This window comes from Falco biarmicus, chromosome 19, assembly GCF_023638135.1.
Source record: "Falco biarmicus isolate bFalBia1 chromosome 19, bFalBia1.pri, whole genome shotgun sequence".
Lineage (NCBI taxonomy): Eukaryota > Metazoa > Chordata > Aves > Falconiformes > Falconidae > Falco > Falco biarmicus.
In genome coordinates, this window is record NC_079306.1 from 2851692 (window position 1) to 2870012 (window position 18321).

Sequence of the window (18321 nt, forward strand, 5' to 3'; positions counted from 1 at the left end):
GAGAGCTACCAATTTTGTGACTTTGTTTCTAGGACAGTTACGGGTTCTGTGTTACCACAGAGTAAGATTTTAACACAGTTGTTCTCCTTTAATTCTCAATGTGCACTTTGTCTTGTGGTTTCTAAGGTCAGTGTATGAGTGTAATTAGTTACTTCAGGTCCTGCTATGAGCTAAATGCGGAGCCAAATACAGCAGTATAGATGCTGTTCCAGTTTAACTTTGCTTCAGATTTAAACTTCTTAATTTTATTTGTAAGAAGATGACTGAAGTGTTGTAGCTCTTCTGGACTGTAGTCACTAGAGAAGGAAACATTTGTGTGAACCTAGAATTTGAGAGTTGCATGATGGCCTGTAGGATTCTCTCTTTTTCTTGAATAATATTTTTTTTCCATTATTTTACTGCTGGTCAGTTCTCCTTCGTGCATTGGCATGTACGAAAAAACCCCTTTTCAGTGACATGGTGTAGCCTAATGGACATTGGGCCTTGCACTAGGAACTGTCTGAGTTGCTTTCTAGCCCTCTGCATCACACTGCTCTACCTACTTTTTCTAGCTTTAAAATGGAGATTTTATCTAATTACCTCTGGTCTTACGAGTAGTAATAGCTTTTTTGATTTTTCAGGATGTTCTCAGTTGAAAAGGCATAGCTGCAGCTACAGATCCCTTTTAATAATGTGCACAGAACTCGTGAAAATAAAGTTTGGTTTCTCTGAGAATGTAGCCAGGGAAGCCTAGCTTTCTAACGACTGGCGTTTCATGTTCTCAGCAGCATTTCTTCTGTCCCCACTAATCCTGGCATCTGCCTTCCAACCTGTGTCAACTGCAGTTGCCTTAGTCCTCTTTCAGTATCGCCTTTCACATTCCTTATTCTTCCTCCTTTTTATGCAGTGCTTGTGTTTACTGAGCCACCTCAAAATACCACCTCCCCACTGCTGTTTTTCTAATTATTGTCTGGACAAGAGGCATATGGCTTTGGGATCTGCCATGTGCTGATGGGCTCGATTATGCATGTGCTGACCTGCCAGGAGGCCAAATGTCATAGATAATTGCTGAGCTCATTGAAACCTTTTTGAAACCATTGAAACTTATTCTGAAGTTCATTGAAACTGTTGAAATCTTCTCATGGCATTCCTTACAATTCAGCCTTAATGACTGTACGGAAGATAAGAACAGAAAATGATGCTGGTTTAGTTCCCGTGATGCTCTTTTCAGTGCGTTGATATTTTTTTCTGACACATTTAATTTTCAAAATGGTTAATATATTTAAATGTTGAAGATACTTCAACGTTTTTTGCTTAGAATGCCCCTACAACAATTAGGTCCACCTGGATTGTTCTGGTTTGGCTCCTGGAATGTGAGAAGGGAGAACTTCTCTCCTGAGCTGCTGTGGAGGCTGAGCAGGGTCTGATGTGGAGCAGTTTGGTGTGCTCTGTCCAGGGGGTGGATGGGCATATGGGCAGTGGGTTGCCATAGCAGTGTCAAAAGCACCTGATACTTTTTCAGTCCACCACAAGGCTTGTGCGTGTCCTTGCGGCTGTCACTTTTCACCAGGAGTCCCCATTCATCCTACACACAGGCTTCTTTTGAGGGTTGCTGATTTTCAGGTCCCCAGCTCTGTAAAAGTTGCTCGTGTCCCTTCGCCTACATCATACTCTCAATATCTGACCCTATGGAAATGTATATGTGTAACTTCTCCTTTGCCCTCTTTGGTAGGTGTCAATAGACCCTGTTTGTGTCTTCTGCAGGTTCTTCCTGTGATGATTTTTGTTTGCATGGATAAAAATGTCATGGGGTACACAGGTTTGACCTTTGGCCGTGGGGGAAAGGGCAGTGTAGGGCTCAGTGGTGGTCTGTGTGCGAGCCCGGGAGGCAGTGCTGGCACGCTGCGCAAGGAGCCTGCCAGCCAGGGACTGGAAACCCTTGCATTAGCGAGTTGATCCCAATCAACTTTCCCTGTAGTTAAGATTAAAAAGTTCCCTCTGATTTCTTATGATAAATAGGTTAATTATGCATACATAACAGTGTCTCTGCTGGTAGATGTGTGGACTCTTCTGTTCCCATGCTCCAGGAATTACAAATTAGTGTGTGAATGTGTTTGGTGGGGCTGTTTGGTGGGGTTTTTTCTCTTCTCCCATCATTCTTCCTGAATTTTGGAAAGTCCATAACTAATAAGCAGATTTTGTGGCGTGTTTGTAAACCAATGCATACTTGGGTTAAGCTCAACTTTCCTAGTGGCCCAGATGATTAAAATCAGATTGTCTCTGTGTTTTGGATGCTTTATCGTAGGTTTCGTTAGCTGCATCATTCCTTAGATGCGACTGTTTCACCGGGTCTGGACTAAGAATGGTGGTACTAGGAGTAGTTGGGCCCTGCTTTTAAATAAAAACATTCAGGTGATCAATATTAAAAGCCTTAACCATCATTTGAAGTGTCCTGTGGATGAATTGGAAATGAAAATATTCACATACTTTTGATTTTTCACCTATCATTTAAAAGTGGTTTTACAGATAAATTGTATTTTTGTAGTAGGCTACAGGAAGGGCTGGTGCATAATTATGGTTGTCTGAAATAGGATTGTCTGCTTTCTGACGGTTCTTAATATTTATTTCATTTCTGCTAGAAAAATTGAAGTTTACTTCTGTCTTTCTTTTCCTTCTACAGAGTAAAAGATGCTGGCTGCCAATAGTAGAACAGATCTTCTGTGGAACATATCTCTCTAAATCTTCCCTAAAATTACCTGAAGGCATATATTCCGCCTGTGATGGACCCTCGGAATACTGCTATGTTAGGCTTGGGTTCTGATTCTGAAGGGTTTTCTGGGAAAAGCCCCTCTGTAGTAAACATTGGCACGTTGGTGGGTAAAGGAGAAGTAGAGCTAGAAAGTTGCACCAAGGAAGAAGACGACAGTAAGAAGAAGAATCGGGAGGGGAACAGTACCGAGAATGGGAAGAATGAGGCTCTGACTGATGCACAGCAACAGTTTTCAGTGAAAGAAACAAACTTTTCAGAGGGAAACTTGAAACTGAAGATTGGTCTTCAAGCAAAGCGAACGAAAAAGCCTCCCAAGAACCTTGAGAATTATGTGTGCCGGCCTGCTATAAAAACCAGCATCAAGCAACCAAGAAGGGCACCGAAGAGTGGGAAGATGACAGATGAGAAGGGTGAGCACTGTCCTTCAAAACAGGTGAGTAGTGTGGTTCTGTAGTGTTTTGCAAGTCATAGTAAATTTAAACTGTTTCTAAAAGTTTCCGGCATCTCTGCACGATCCTGTTCTACTAACTGTTTTTCCATGTAACCTCTGATACTGTAGATGCTGAAGTTAGAAATGGTTTGATTTAGTTTCCATCGATAGGAAAAAATGCTTTTGCTCTTTCACAGCTTGCCAACGTTGGGGTTTTTAACAGTAATGAAAGATAATTCCCATGTTAACTTGAAGTGAACATCATAGGTAAATTTCTGAAAAATGGCACCTTTATTTTTAGTCTCCTGCATAGAAGAAAGTGGGGGTGTCTTGTCTCTATTTAAATGGGGCTGTGTATTTGCTGTGCTTATATCTAGTATTTGGCTTTACTTTTTTTTTTTTCCCTTACCTGTTAGAACCCTTGTTTTCACTGTGTGTCTTAACTGATAACTCTGCGATGAATGTATCAAGCAGTGTCTGAAAAGTAAAAAATACTTTTCCAGGTATGTGAGAGAACAGCCCAGTGATAAACTGCATATAAATGCAGTGGCTTGAGAGATGTGCCAGGTATTTTCCAAATGTAAGGAGATAGCCCTGCCTTGAGGATGTCTTGTTTTTATGATCTGCATGATGTAACAAGTAAGAGCAGCAGTAACAGATAGGGAAAATAGGATAAATGGCAAGAATTATAAATGTAGTTGCATAGATGGTACATTTTTTAAGTGTTTTGTTACAGCATGCTTTTTTTTCCAATACGCATAAAAGTTTTGCTAACTAGTAAACTGTTAGAATATACCCTCCATACTCTGTCCACTTTTAGTCCATGCCTGCTGATCTAAAGCCAGAGGTTTTCCCTACACTCCCGTTTTGCTTGCAGCTATCTGTGTTTCCTTGTGAGCACATATTTATTCACCCCGTTTCCTTGCATGTTCCTTATGTAGCCTTGTTCAACTTTGCAATACCAGGCGGTTCAGCAAGGGAATATGAGTCCCTGGAAGTTAAAAGTCCTTCCTTCGCATGGGTTGTCTGTTCATGGGGCTCCTGTTTCAAAGGTTCCCAAGGCCAAAGGCTTGTCATTCCTCTAGCCTGTGTCCTGTTCTGTCTGTCCATAAATCTGTCCTGGCCTATCTCATAAGGTAGAGCCTACCCAAAGGAAAGGAAGATTCCGTTATCTTGTACAGAGATGGTGTCTGACATACCCAAACCTTTTTCTTTCCCCCAGCACACCCAAACTTAAATTTTCCTTGAGGAAGAGGATCTTCAAAGAAATGATAACTCATGCTCTGAAAGAACAAGTGTTCTGTATGTTACGTGTAATGACTAAAATTACTTTTCCCAGACTCTAGCATGCAACTGCTTTGGGTTTTTTTCTCCATTATAAACAGAAAGGTGTTTTTAGTCAGCCTATCAAACAAGAAACTCTCAAGTGATGCCTTATATAATTTAAAACTTTGGCAATGGCCTTTATTTGACATTATTCCATTTTAGAACAAGCTTATTATTTCTAATTATTCTCTAACTTCATCTTGAAAAACACTGGAAGAGTAGATCACAATTTGTCCAGATTATACTGATGACTTTCTGGTTTTGTTTTGGTTTGTGGCTTGGGTTTTTTTTTGGTGGTGGTTTCTTTTTTAAGCCCTTTTTTTTATATGTATATATATTGCAATGAGTTGAGTATTGGGCCAATCTGGAATATCCAGTCATTGATCTCTCTTGATGTCTGAATTGAGGTGGTAGTTGCAACTGAAAATGTTTTACTATCAAAGAGCCATTGAGTGATGGAAACTTTCCCATTGCATCAAGAGATCGTGCTCTGGGAATTTTTACCAGGGAGAATAATTTGTATTTAAACTCAGATGGTGATAGCATGGATTCTTCATTCTTGATATCTTTGTTTACATACTAAGTTTTTCTTCAAGAAGTCCATCATGTTTCAAATGGTATTCAAAGTTGGGAAACAAATAGGACTGATATTATTAAATAATATTGATATTGTATGTGGTACCATATAACTTTTTAATTCCAGCTATTTTAAGTGGAGTTACTCCTGCTCCTTGTCTGGTGAACAACCTAAATGTTTAGTGTAGAGAAGCGCAGATCTGTTGCATTAGATTTGCATTACTTAAAATAGTTTCAAATCCCTGACTAAGGGTAATGCACTTCAGATACTCTGCTCTCTCACTCGAATTGTACTGAAATGGTTTTCAAGTTGTTTAACTCTGTATGTTCCCTGCCATTCCGGCACTTTGGGTTGCTGGAAATGATGCTTTGCAGCATCCTACTGATAGTGAGCAAGTGTGATTTAGAAGTGTCTTTGTAGAAAGAAATTATAAACATGGTTTAAAACTATTGCATGCTTTGAATATAATACCTGAAGGACTTTTTTTTTTTTTTTCATACTGCAATGAAATAAAGCAGGTTTTAGCGCTGCAAATTACGCTTCAGAAAATAAAAGTGATCACTTAATCTTTCCTTTTGGTGGAGAAGAGGGGGGGAAAAAACAAACATATGACCAATTCAGAATAAGGTGTGGCAATACTTTGAGCTGTGCACCTCAGCTCTCTGTACCTTTAAAGGAGGAATAAAGAATTTGAACAAAAATTTAGTATTTGCAGTATATGCAGTTAACCACCAAGATATAAAGGGAAGTAGTGGAAATCTTCACCTGGGAATATCAGTGTAAAAGTTAAAATAGTAGGGAGATACTTCGCACTCCCATCTGTGGCAGTTATGCCTCTTTCTCAAGCTTAGTGCTCAAAAGGACGCTTTAAAACTTGGGGAATGTCTTCAGTTGTGTTAATAGAGGGTTTATCTTAATTCTGAGAGGTGAGTGAGTAGGTGAGGTGGGTAACTTGTATATTAACAATTTGTCCTCCAGAAATGTGTACGCAAAACAGTTAATAGTCTTCTGAAGAGAAAATCATAGAACAGAGAGACCAGGAAATGGCCAAGTTTCCCAGGTGTTAAGAGAAACAACATTAGAAGTTACTGTAATGGCAAAGCAGTATTCAGTTGGCTTTTTGACACTGAATAAGAAACTAGATTTCTTGCTTTCAGAGGAGTGTCCTGTGACAGACAGACTTTGCTATATGCCCAGTGTACCTTTCCTAAGCCTGAAAACCTAAGCCCTGAATACAAATTTTGTTTCTGTTAGTTTTAGCACAAGAACGTGTGAATGGTTTACCTATGCTTGCAAGGTAAATGTAGCCAGTGATACAGCAAAGTTGCATTTGTTAAGTTTTAGAAAATAGGAAGGCAAAAAGTGGTAGTAACAGCCTGTTGTAATTCTAAAATAGTCATGGTAAAACAGTGAAGCAAGTTGGAACATGTCTTTTGCTCCATCTCCTTATTTCTGTGTAAAAGTGCTGAGTGCGGTATTCTGTAGTTCTTTCTATTGCCCTTGGTTATGTAGGGAAACTCTACAGGAAAGTTTGCTGATGAAATCACAGCCACTAACTGCAGATTTTCAAGCAAAAAAGTAACAAAGCTAAATAAGTGGTTTGTTTTCTTTTGGAGTAGCTCAACATTTTCTGCAGGATCTGGGACATAAGTTTTTTGTCTCAGACTAATTGCACAAAGTCTTTTTTTCCCTGGTGGTTAGCTAAAACTTCCTTTTAGAAAAGACTAAAAAGTCTTGGTGGTGAAAAATCAACAGCAAACACTTTCAGTCATTATTATTTGGGGAACTTGTATAGAATATATTGATGCCACAACTACACAAACAATTTCTGTGATCCTTCTGAATGCTCATTTGAATTACAGCCTGGGCCTTGGCCAGAAGTACAATAGCTAAAATAATAATGGGTAAATCTCTCTCTCTGTCTTTCTCTCTCTGTCTTTCTCTCTATATATACATATAAAAAACCCTCATTGCTTGCTGGTAGTTCTCAAGAGAATTAACAAACAAAATTTTCATTAACAATCTGTTTTCTTCTATTTCAGCTTTTGGAAGCTGAGACTATCTTGCATTTCCTAATTTGGTTGTAGTGTTAGAAGTATGAATTTTACAATAGACTTGTTCTTGTGAAAGATTATTTACTCCTAAGCATTTTGCAAATAAGTACCAATAATGATAACAGTAAATAATAATCTGGTAGTAATAAACCTTGAGAACATGCTGTAGTGTAGCAATGAATGCCTTTTTTAGATGTAAAGGCAGTTTTTTGCTGTTAGTGCCTGTGATAATTCTGGAATGATTGATTATAACCTGTTAATAGTTTATATTGAAATAACCTGAAATTTTTACTCCTCAAATTAGTGATGCAGATCTAGAAACCATATGTCTGCATAGAAGATTTAAAATTTTAGATTCAGCTTAGTGCAGAATTAACAATAATACCAATTTTATAAAAACTTACATGTTTTATGTAACTGCTTTGGGCAGTTCTTTTGTTGGATAGAGTTTTAGGGCAGCCAGTTATTATTTTTAGGGCATATATTTAGGGCAGCCAGTTAAAGATTGCACAGGAATAAATGTTTTCATTTTTAAAGCACAAAATGGTTTTTATTGTAATGTAATCTAGACCTTTTTAAACAGCTTTGCACCTAGAGGAAACCTACCATCCGAAAGCCAGAGTAATGTAGGATGAGTCTAGAAGTCTTGACTGAAAACGTGTATAATCCAAGAAAAATTGTTTTAGACTTATATGGTCATTGTCAACTTGGCATTGCAACATAGAGGCATCAGCGAAGAAGCTTGAAGTGTGTGCTTGTTTGCAGACGTATGAGGTGAGTCGGATGGATGAAACATCTAGAAGATGTTAGGGTTTGGGGGGGGCAGGTTTTGATTTTTTTCTGCGAGTGATTTGTTAGTAGTCCTCACAGACCTATCTGCATTAAACTCTGACGCTTTCTCTGATACAAAACTGTGCATTTCAAGTCAAACAGTGAAGCAGGGCGCTGTGCTCCCTGGAACCGCAAGATTGAAACGAGAATGCGCTGCATTTAAGGCCAGCTTCCAGCACCAGGAGCAAAACGAAAACAAGAGGCTAGATAGGCATTTGTAGAGCTGTGCATGAACGTGGCCACGGCAGCTGCTGAAGCTTGGAAGTGCTGTGCGCACTGAAAGCACTCTGTAACTTGTTTTGGACTTCACCATCTCTCCTTCCCATCTGATGGAGTGATTGTTTGTGCAATAGAAGTTATTTCAGGAAAGCGTGGCACCTTTTTTGTCTCCAGTGCAGTAGGACGTATCATGGCTGCTCCCCGCCTCCCAGCTGTATGTTTTGTGAGTATGAGGGTGGCTAAGTTGAGGGGAAGTTCCTGAAATGTGATGCTCCAGCATAATTTACATAAGATTGCAGCTGCCACAGAAAAGCTGGGCTAAGTGCCAAACTATTCTCCACAGACCACAGTCTCTTTTACGCCACAGCTTTAAAACCAGTAACCGATAGGACTGGTGGGTTTTGTTCTACAACTGCAGCAGGTTCAGAGACATCCAGCCCCAACCGATGTGACCCCAACCAATGCTCGGGGCCACCCTCCCCCAGGATAAGAACTTTGATCAGTGACATATCACTGCTCTTGTGAAATCTTGTTTACTTTCTGGAAACATACTTGGGCTGGTAGGGCAGCGATCATAACAGCTGGTGGAATTTAGCTTCTCGTACATCAAGGATTTTAGCGTGGACCTGGTAAAGAAATAGGCAGTGATCAAGGCTAGGCTGAGACATGTGGGGTGATCTGTTTTCACTCGTTTTTACATAACCTTATTAAAAATGCTTGCAGTTGGAGTGTACCACCACTTACAGCTGTTGCTGGTAGGCTTGTACTGATGCTGGTGTAAGCTGAGAGGATTTCGTCAGATTGTGAGCAGTGTATTCAAATTCTTTTCTTCCATTGTCGCCTTCATGCAGAAGATGTCTTTGTTATTCCTGAAGTTTGTGGTTGTGCACTACTTAGGTTTAATTTTTATCATCTGTTTGCAGTAGTCTTATTCTTTCTGTATGATACTTCTCAGTGATACCAATGCCTCCCATTCAATTTAACAGAAAATTTGAAATTCTTAGTAATACGGAATTGCAAGAAGGAATTCTGACTCTATGCTCTGTGTTGGCTGGTTTTTATAATGCTTTTGCAGCTACTGCAGCAGTCAGATGAGCACAGCTTTCTCTGAAGATTAGGTATTTTGATCAAGATGTCTATATTAACACCACCACCATCCCCAAAAATGCTTCTGTTAATCATACTGATTATTAAGTGGCTTTATGGGGAAAAAAATGATTTCTCATATAAAAATTTTTGGGTTAAAATGCTGAGAGAATTACGAACTTTTTTGACTTCCTGTCTGTCATCTCAAATAGACTCTTCTTGGTTTGTTTTTCATGTTCTTTGAAATAATTTTCAGTGTGCTTGGAAAATTCACTCACCCTAGACGAGAAAAAAATTTTCCAGGGCAAATGCCTTCAGCTTTCAAAGAATCCTTGTTTGATGCTGAAGTCATGTTTTTAAAATCTTGGCATCTTATTTAGATCAAAGCTAGTGTTCCGAAGGGTTTTCTTATGTATGCATGTATGTATTTATTTAAATACTTAATAAAGCTTCCAAGCTCTTTGTTTGGAAGCAAGAGTGGTTAGGAAAAAGTGGAGCCTAACATGAAGCATTTGATACTCAGAAATGGTAAAATATGAGAAGACAACAGAAGCTGTCTAGTAAGGTAGCAGACTATACAGGAGAATTAGGAGAAAGAAGAAGGAAGAGAGTGTATACACAGGTGGCTCAGCAAATACAGGAACGAAGAGTTGAATTCCCAAGTCAGTTGGTGAATTTTTCAAATGTGTCTGAAGCCCACTGAACAAAGATTAAAATTTAGTTCCAAAGTTCATTTCAAAACTTAAGACCATAGAAAAGAGGATGTAACTCTATGGAGGTTTTCATTCAGGTTGATCAGAAAGACTAATACTATTTAGTTAATATCTGTAGCACTCGGAGTCTACTCCAGGTATGTCCAAGAGCATCAGCAGAATTGGTCAGATTCCAGATTTGGAGTCAGGTTGTGTGTCCTGCTGACTCGATAGTTTCCACCTAAGTGCCAGGCCTGGATGTGGGCAGCAGGGAACACACCTCTTGCTCCATGCCTGCGGGAAGGCAGCCGCTCGAGGTCTGGAGTGCCTGGCTGTGCGCTGCAGAGGCTCTGACAGCTGAGGCAGCGCATTAGCCAAGCAGCTACTTCCCATCTCCAGGAAACTGCCAGACTGAATCCAGCTTGCAGCCTTCTGTTTAAGCCATGCTGGTGTAGCTTACCGAACAAGTACTTTGTTCATGATCAGCACCAAAGTTTGCTGTTTATCAAATGATTTCAAAGGAATCCAGGCTATATCTTTCTTCAGCATAGCTATGGCCAACCATAGTTACCGTTTTGTAAAATTTGATAAATCTTATGCTGACTGTAATCAAGTACAGTGCCATCCAATTGTCTTACTAATTTTTACTGCAGAGGGATAAATAGGTGTGGCGTTGATGCCCTTTGCCCTTTATGCTTGAGAAAGTAGATCCCAGTAGGTTTTCAAATAGTGTGCATATGCAATTATCCCATAAGCAATCAGTCTTCCTTTCTTAGCCCCTGCTTGGGGTGAGTGTATCCCATGCGTTTCAGAGATGTGCTGGGCACTGTATGTATGGAAAAATGTCCTTCCAAAATAAAAGATTAATTTATTGAGATGTTCCTAATAGGATTTATTGAGTGTTGCAGGTTTTCTTAAACTTTACAGAATACATCTCAAATCCGGTTAGGTCAGAACTGAACATGACTTCACAAGTTTCATTTAGGCCATGCGTGGTGTGTGTCCATCCGTCCCGTCCCATACAAACCACAGAAGAATTTGACTTATTTTAGTACTGTCAGCAGTCTGCTGTGAGGAGAACCTGTTACTACAGTGGCTGGAGGATATCGTGGGACAAGACTGAGAAGCACTGGTGGAGCTGTGCATGGACAGGTTTACACGATGCCTGCCCTTGCAGTGTGTTGCTCAGCTGCTTGTGAGCATGTGAGATCTTCACATGCTATCGCACTATATATAGTTAGCCCCATACATAATTGTTAGTGTTTTGTTTGGGGTTTTTGGTTTGGTGGTTTTTTTTTTCATAAACACCAACAGTATTTTTAGAGAATGTTTATAATTGGGGGACAGATTAAATGGTTTATATTTCAGGACTGGGAGCAAGTTTGATTTAACATCAGGAAAGCCTTAACGTGTCCGCTGAAATATATTTGTTTTAAAATTAATAGGATCATGAAGCATGTGTTTATATAGTCACCATATTATCAAAAGCAGGTATTCATCACCTCAACATAAAAAGATAACAGTGTTACTCTTGAGTCTTTGTGCTCTGTTCCTAAAGTTTATTTTTTTTATTAACTTCTAGGACCCTTCAAAGTCGTACAAGAAAGCTGGAGAAGTTGCAACAGTTGAATTACATGTGGAAGAAGGTATACAAGTAGAAACAAATCCTTTATCTAAGAAAGTTTCCCCATTGCACTCTGAAATGACAGATTATATAAAGTCATCTCCTCCGACTCTTACCAGTAGCCATAATTCTGACTTAAAGGATAGAACACAAATTAACGGAGCAACAACGGTAACAGAAAAATTGGCTCAACTTATTGCAACTTGTCCTCCTTCAAAGTCTTCCAAAACAAAGCAGAAGAAGCCTGGAAATGGAACTGCGTCTGGTTTGGTTAAAGACTCTGGGAAGAAGCTACCAGGAACCATAACTGCGAGTGGGTTAGTTAATAAAGATTTGGTAAAGAAATTGCCAGGATCTGGTATCGCCGTTGGATTGGTTAACAAGGACTCAGGGAAGAAGCCATTAGGGATTGGTAGTGCAGCCATATTGGTTAACAAAGACTCTGGGAAGAAGCCACAAGGGATCGGCCCATTAATTGGATCGGTTAACAAGGACTCTGGAAAGAGACCACCAGGGATCAGCACTCCGACTGGGTTAGTTAGCAAGGACTCTGGAAAGAAACAGCCAGTGACCAGCTCTGCGGTTGGATTGATCAGCAAAGATGTTGGGAGGAAACTTCCAGGTATCGGCACTCCAGCTGGATTGACTAATAAGGAGTCTGTCAAGAAGCCAGTAGGGATTGGCACTCCAGCAGGATTGATTAACAAGGATGCTGGGAAGAAGTTGTTGGGAATAAATAGTCCTACAGGATTGGTTAACAAGGATTCTGGGAGAAAGATGCCAGGGACTGGCAATACGACAGTTCTGACGAACAAAGACTCTGGAAGGAAGACACCAGGGATTGGCAGCCCAGTGGGGCCAGTTAACAAGGATGCTGGGAGGAAGATGCCAGGGATTAGCAGTCCAGTGGGATTGGTTAGCAAGGACTCTGGAAAGAAGCCAGCAGGAATCGGCAGTCCGGTTGGTTTGGTTAACAAGGACTCTGGAACTCTGAAAGCAGACTCTGTTGCGCCTGCCGCGGAGCCCTTTAAGCTTCCTTGCAATTCAAACCTCAGTAGCCTTGAAAGCCATGAGACTACAGATTTATTGAAGGAAAATACTGCTAGCAAAACATTTGAGAAGCATATTATGAGACAGAATAAAGAAAGTATCTTGGACAAATTTTCGATTCGGAAAGAAATTGCTGATGTAGGCAAAGAGATGTTTAATGAAGGAATCTGCGTTCCACAGGATGCTTACTCAACCAGTGAAAAAGGGATTTATGAAACATCTAAGCATGAAAAACAGCCTCCCGTATATTGCACTTCACCAGACTTCAGAACAGGAGGTGCTTCAGATGTATCGACAGCAAAGTCCCCATTTAGTGCAGTAGGAGAGGGAAATCTCCCATCGCCATCACCCACTGTGTCTGTTACCACCTTAAACAGGAGCCTCTCAACAACGTCTTCACAGTTAGCATCTAACCCGCTGCATTTAAGTTCCACAGCAGATCTCTTGGAAGGTATTTCAGATCAGATTGGCAAAACTCAGTTTTCTTCTGACAGTACACTTCTGAATATAAACAGAACATTGAACCATACGCTGAGCACCGATTTTAAAGGTGCTGATAAGGATTTAAATGATTCAAAAGCTACTTACGTAGAAACTTCAAGAACTAGTCCTTCTACAGGGAAAAAGCCCATTTTGGCAGCTGAAACAAGCATTCATGCTACTGTCACCCCTTCAGTGGTTAGCTTTACAAGCTTGTTTAGTAGCAAGCAGTTCCTAAAGATTGGTGCAATAGCTGCATCAGATAAATCCTGCCAAGGAGCGAAAAATCTGAGCACTTCTCAGCAGTCAAAACCTTTAAAGAAAAGAAAAGGAAGGAAACCACGATGGACTAAGGTGGTGTCAAGAAGCACATGTCGACCTCCCAAGGGTCTAGAACTAGAAAGGTCAGAGCTTTTTAAAAACATTTCATACAGTGCACTATCAAGCAGTAATTTGGAGCAGGCCAAATTCTTGAAAAACATAGGATCTTCTTCATTTGTGGAGCATGAATTTGTCAAACATCAGTTGCCAAAACTGAATGAAGCTAATGGACAGTCTCTTGCGCTGTTAGCTGAGACTGAAAAGCAAACTCAAAAGTTCTACAGTACTCACAAACAACCCTCCAGTTTGTGTATGTCAGATGATTTCTTACCTGACATGTATAAACCCAAAAGAGGAAGACCTAAATCCAAGGAGATGCCAGAGCTCGAAGGTCCCCCCAAAAGAACTCTAAAGATCCCAGCATCAAAAGTCTTTTCAGTGCAGTCAAAAGAAGAGCAAGAACCTCCCATTTTGCAGCCTGAAGTAGAAATTCCCTCCCTAAAACAGAGCTTATCAGGACAACCTTTTCCTAAAAAGAGAGGGAGACCTAAAAGACAGATCAGGTCATCAATTAAAATGAAGCCACCTATTCTTTCTGTGGCACCTTTTGTTGGAACAGATAACTCGAGCAAGATAGGGTCTGAGAGCGATCAGCATCGAACTGGGGATTTTTTTGAGAGAAAGGACCAGCTCCGAGGGCCAGAAGAAGTCCAAAAACCTAATATTTGTAGCATGACTGATTTGGAAGTAGACTCAGACAGAAAAGTTGCCAAGAGAAATAATGGACAGTTAATGAAAACAATTATTCGAAAAATAAATAAAATGAAAACTCTGAAGCGAAAGAAGCTTTTGAATCAGATTCTGTCTAGTACAGTGGAACCAAATAACAAAGGGAAAGTGCAATCTAAACTCCACAATACAGTGTCAACTCTTGCTGCCACATTTGGTTCAAAATTAGGCCAGCAAATAAACGTCAGCAAGAAAGGAACAATTTATATAGGAAAAAGGAGAGGAAGGAAACCTAAAGCTGTGCTGAACGGCATTTTAACTAGCAGCTCTGCCAGTTTGACAGTTCTTGAGAAGTCTGCTCAACAAGCTCCTGGTACATCACTAGGACAAGTACTTCCCCATTTGCTGCCTTCAACAGCTAATAATTCAGAGATTCTTCCATCTCCAGTCTGCTCCCAGTCTTCTGCAGTGAGCGGGGGACAGAGCCCTGTCAGCAGCGATGCAGGATTTATTGAGCCCAGCTCAGTGCCGTATTTACACATACACTCCAGACAAGGAAGTGTTGTTCAGACACTTGCAATGAAAAAAGCTGCTAAGGGAAGGAGGAGATTATCTCCACCTACATTGCTGCCAAACTCTCCTTCTCACTTGAGTGAGCTGACATCCCTGAAAGAAGCCACTCCTTCCCCGGTAAGCGAGTCTCACAGCGATGAGACGATTCCCAGCGACAGTGGAATAGGAACAGATAACAACAGTACTTCAGATCGAGCGGAGAAGTTTTGTGGGCAAAAGAAGAAAAGGCATTCCTTTGATCATGTTTCCCTTATTCCACCTGAAACTTCCACCGTTTTAAGTAATCTAAAAGAAAAGCATAAACACAAATGTAAGCGCCGCAGTCATGATTACCTTAGTTATGACAAAATGAAGCGACAGAAGCGAAAAAGGAAAAAGAAGTATCCTCAGCTTCGAGGTAGGCAGGACCCAGATTTCCTTGCTGAATTAGAAGAATTAATAAGTCGGTTAAGTGAAATTAGAATAACCCACAGAAGTCACCATTTTATACCCCGAGATTTACTGCCTACCATTTTTAGGATAAATTTCAATAGTTTCTATACCCATCCTACTTTTCCTTTAGATCCTTTGCACTACATTAGAAAACCCGATTTAAAGAAAAAGAGAGGCAGGCCTCCAAAAATGCGGGAGGCTATGGCAGAAATGCCTTTTATGCATAGTCTCAGCTTTCCTCTCTCCAGTACTGGGTTCTATCCCTCTTATGGCATGCCTTACTCTCCTTCTCCCCTTGCAGCTGCTCCCATAGGCTTAGGTTATTATGGAAGGTACCCTCCTACTCTTTATCCTCCTCCGCCTTCTCCTTCTTTTACTACCCCCCTGCCACCACCTTCCTACATGCATACAGGCCATTTGCTTCTCAATCCCACCAAATATCACAAGAAGAAACATAAACTGCTACGCCAGGAGGCTTTCCTCACGACAAGTAGGACTCCGCTCTTGTCAATGAGCACGTACCCCAGTGTTCCACCTGAAATGGCTTATGGCTGGATGCTTGAACATAAGCATAGACATCGCCACAAACACAGAGAACATCGTTCTTCTGAACAACCACAGGTTTCCATGGACACTATAACAGCTAATAGCTCTTCTAGAACAGTTCTGGAGTCCTTGAAGCGCTACAGATTTGGGAAGGAGGCTGTTGGTGAGAGGTACAAACATAAAGAGAAACACAGATGTCACATGTCTTGTCCACACCTGTCACCTTCAAAGGGTTTGCTAAGCAGAGATGAACAGTGGGTCAGGAGAGAGCCTTCAGAGTCTAGTTCTTTAGCACTGGGATTGCAGACACCGCTACAGATAGACTGTTCAGAAAATTCCCCAGGTCTGTCCCTGGGGGGATTTACTCCAAGCTCTGAGCCAGCCAGCAGCGATGAACACACAAATCTTTTCACAAGTGCAATAGGCAGCTGCAGAGTCACAAACTCTACCAGCACCAATGGACGTAAAAAATTAACTGACAGCCCTGGACTCTTCAGTGCACAAGACACCTCGCTAAATCGACCTCTCAGAAAGGAACCGTTGCCTTCTATTGAAAAGGCGTTACAGCCGCTGTCAGGTAAGGGAGCTCTCATTGCGCGTACTTCCCTTGAATCTTGCTATTTTGTTCTACCAAACATGCGCTAGAAAGGGATGGCAGGTGTAGCTGTGGCTTGGTAGGACTCTTTCAGTGTTGAATTTCAGTACTACTCTTGCTTTCGCAAGCGTCTCTATTCTGGTAAAGCACTGTTCCATGCAGCATTTGGTACAGATTAACATCGTGTCTCCTCCAGAGCTGCTTATGGGATTGTGTAAGTACCTCTTCCCACCAGATTTTCCTTGCTTTGTTATAGCAGTATATAAAGTTATGCTAAGGATGCTTTCTCATGAAAAGGTCTTTTTCCTTGCAATTTTAACTTTCTGGAGAAATGAGTTAAAATTTTGTGTGTTTTTTGATACTTTAAGAGCCTTGTTTCTGTTTGTCTTGAAGTTTGGTTGATTTGGTTTAGACTAGCTGTTGGTGCTACTGTTGTGAATAACCTTTCCATTTAAGAAAATGTTTCCTTTTCTTTTTGTATCTCCATTTTAGTTATTTTGATAATCTTTGCTACAGCATAGCTTTTGATCCTTGAGTTGTGGCCTCTAGCAGTACCTCAGAACAGTTGCTAAATGATGGTGGGAATGCCTAAGACCAAACCTTGTAATAACTGCTTTATTCATAGTTGGGAAACTCATCTTACATAGCCTCAAGCAAAACTGAAACAGAGCTAGCTCAGTCTGTATATGCAGAACATTGCAGTGATGCTGTCAGAGGGTTGCTGCTTAAGGAAAAGACCTCCACTCTGAAACTGTGTAAGATCACAATTATTTGCATAATATTAAGGAGAAAAAAAATTTAATGTGAAATTCAAGACTTGACGAAGCTATATTATACATTGCTTTCCCTTCTGCCTTAAGTGTCACTTCATGCTGTAGTTTATTATTACAGATGTTTGTGGGAATAGTTTTCACATTTTATCCACTTCTGTTTTAATTGCCAGGGACACATTGGTGAGACCACATAACAAAGATAACCTGCGAAAGATAAAAGTGTGGCTTGTGCTCTGACTTGCTTGCTTCTGATGTGTGAAGGAAGTCTGATAGCTTCTCTCCCCTCCCTCCAACACATACCTACACTCTCCCTTGAAATTTATATCATTTGTCAAAAAGCACTTGTGATGTATTTCACAGAGCAAGAGCCAAGCAAAAAACCAGCTACCAGTAATGAATAAATACCTCCTCACATTCCTTACTCCCATCTTCCTCCTTTTCTTGTGATACTCCTGCTCTGATGCCTCTCGCCACCCCCCTGCTCTGGCCACATATGTATGGAAGGGGTTTTTCTCTTTTTTTTTTTTTTTTTTTTTTATTTTGGCATTTGAGGGGGTAGCATTTTGGTTCTTTATTTTAAGGGCAGTTGGATGTAGCTGGTTTTTTCTACAAGTTCATATTCCTTCATACTATTTCATGTTACTAAAACTGCTTGGGGCAGGGGGCAGTCAGGAGAAAGCAATAAAGCCATGAGATTGCTTCTCCTGCAGCCATGGAAAGAAAAATTCAAAGCGCACTAGGTCACCAAAAGGGTTAAATTTGGCTCAGAGAAGTGAAGAATTGGTTGTGGTAGCTTGTGCAGTTCTGGGAATTTCCTGAGGATTTCCATTACAGTGAATGATCTGACTTGGGTTTTTATGAGGAACAACCTAATTAAGGGAAAAAGCAGAGATGTTTTAAGCTGAAACCTGCTGGTGGAGGTTCTGAATCGCTCTCCCTCTCACAGTCTGTTTGACTGGTTCCTCAGATGCCGTGTATCGCTTTCAGTGAGTCCATTTCCTGCAATGGAAACCAGCTGTGTTCATTGTGAGGCTGGCTTTCAGCTCAGTATTCATCGCATTCACAAGGAGCTCCTAATGCCCTGCGTCATGTGCATGCGGTGCATCTGAAAACTTAAAACTGCATTGAGTAAAAGGCCCCAGCAAAGTAAAAAGACTGGCTTTTTTTTTTTTAAGATGGGTGTCAAGTTGCATGTTGTGTTTTGGTTTTTTGTTTTTAACTGTAGTGCTGAACT

The 18321-nt window shown here is 40.6% G+C and overlaps 1 protein-coding gene across 5 annotated transcripts in view; it reads left to right on the plus strand.

The window, feature by feature from the left end:
- Positions 1 to 18321, plus strand: part of ASH1L (ASH1 like histone lysine methyltransferase) — a 64257-nt gene that overhangs the window by 5271 nt on the left and 40665 nt on the right. For 2 of the 5 annotated variants that reach the window (XM_056322512.1, XM_056322515.1), the window contains exons 2-3: positions 2660 to 3182; positions 11547 to 16296. In XM_056322512.1, the coding sequence (XP_056178487.1) occupies positions 2760 to 3182; positions 11547 to 16296 (5173 nt within the window). In that variant the 5' untranslated portion in view covers positions 2660 to 2759. Of the gene's footprint in view, positions 1 to 2659; positions 3183 to 7719; positions 7911 to 11546; positions 16297 to 18321 lie in introns of those variants that run through there. The other 3 variants (XM_056322513.1, XM_056322516.1, XM_056322517.1) reach the window with 3 other exon arrangements.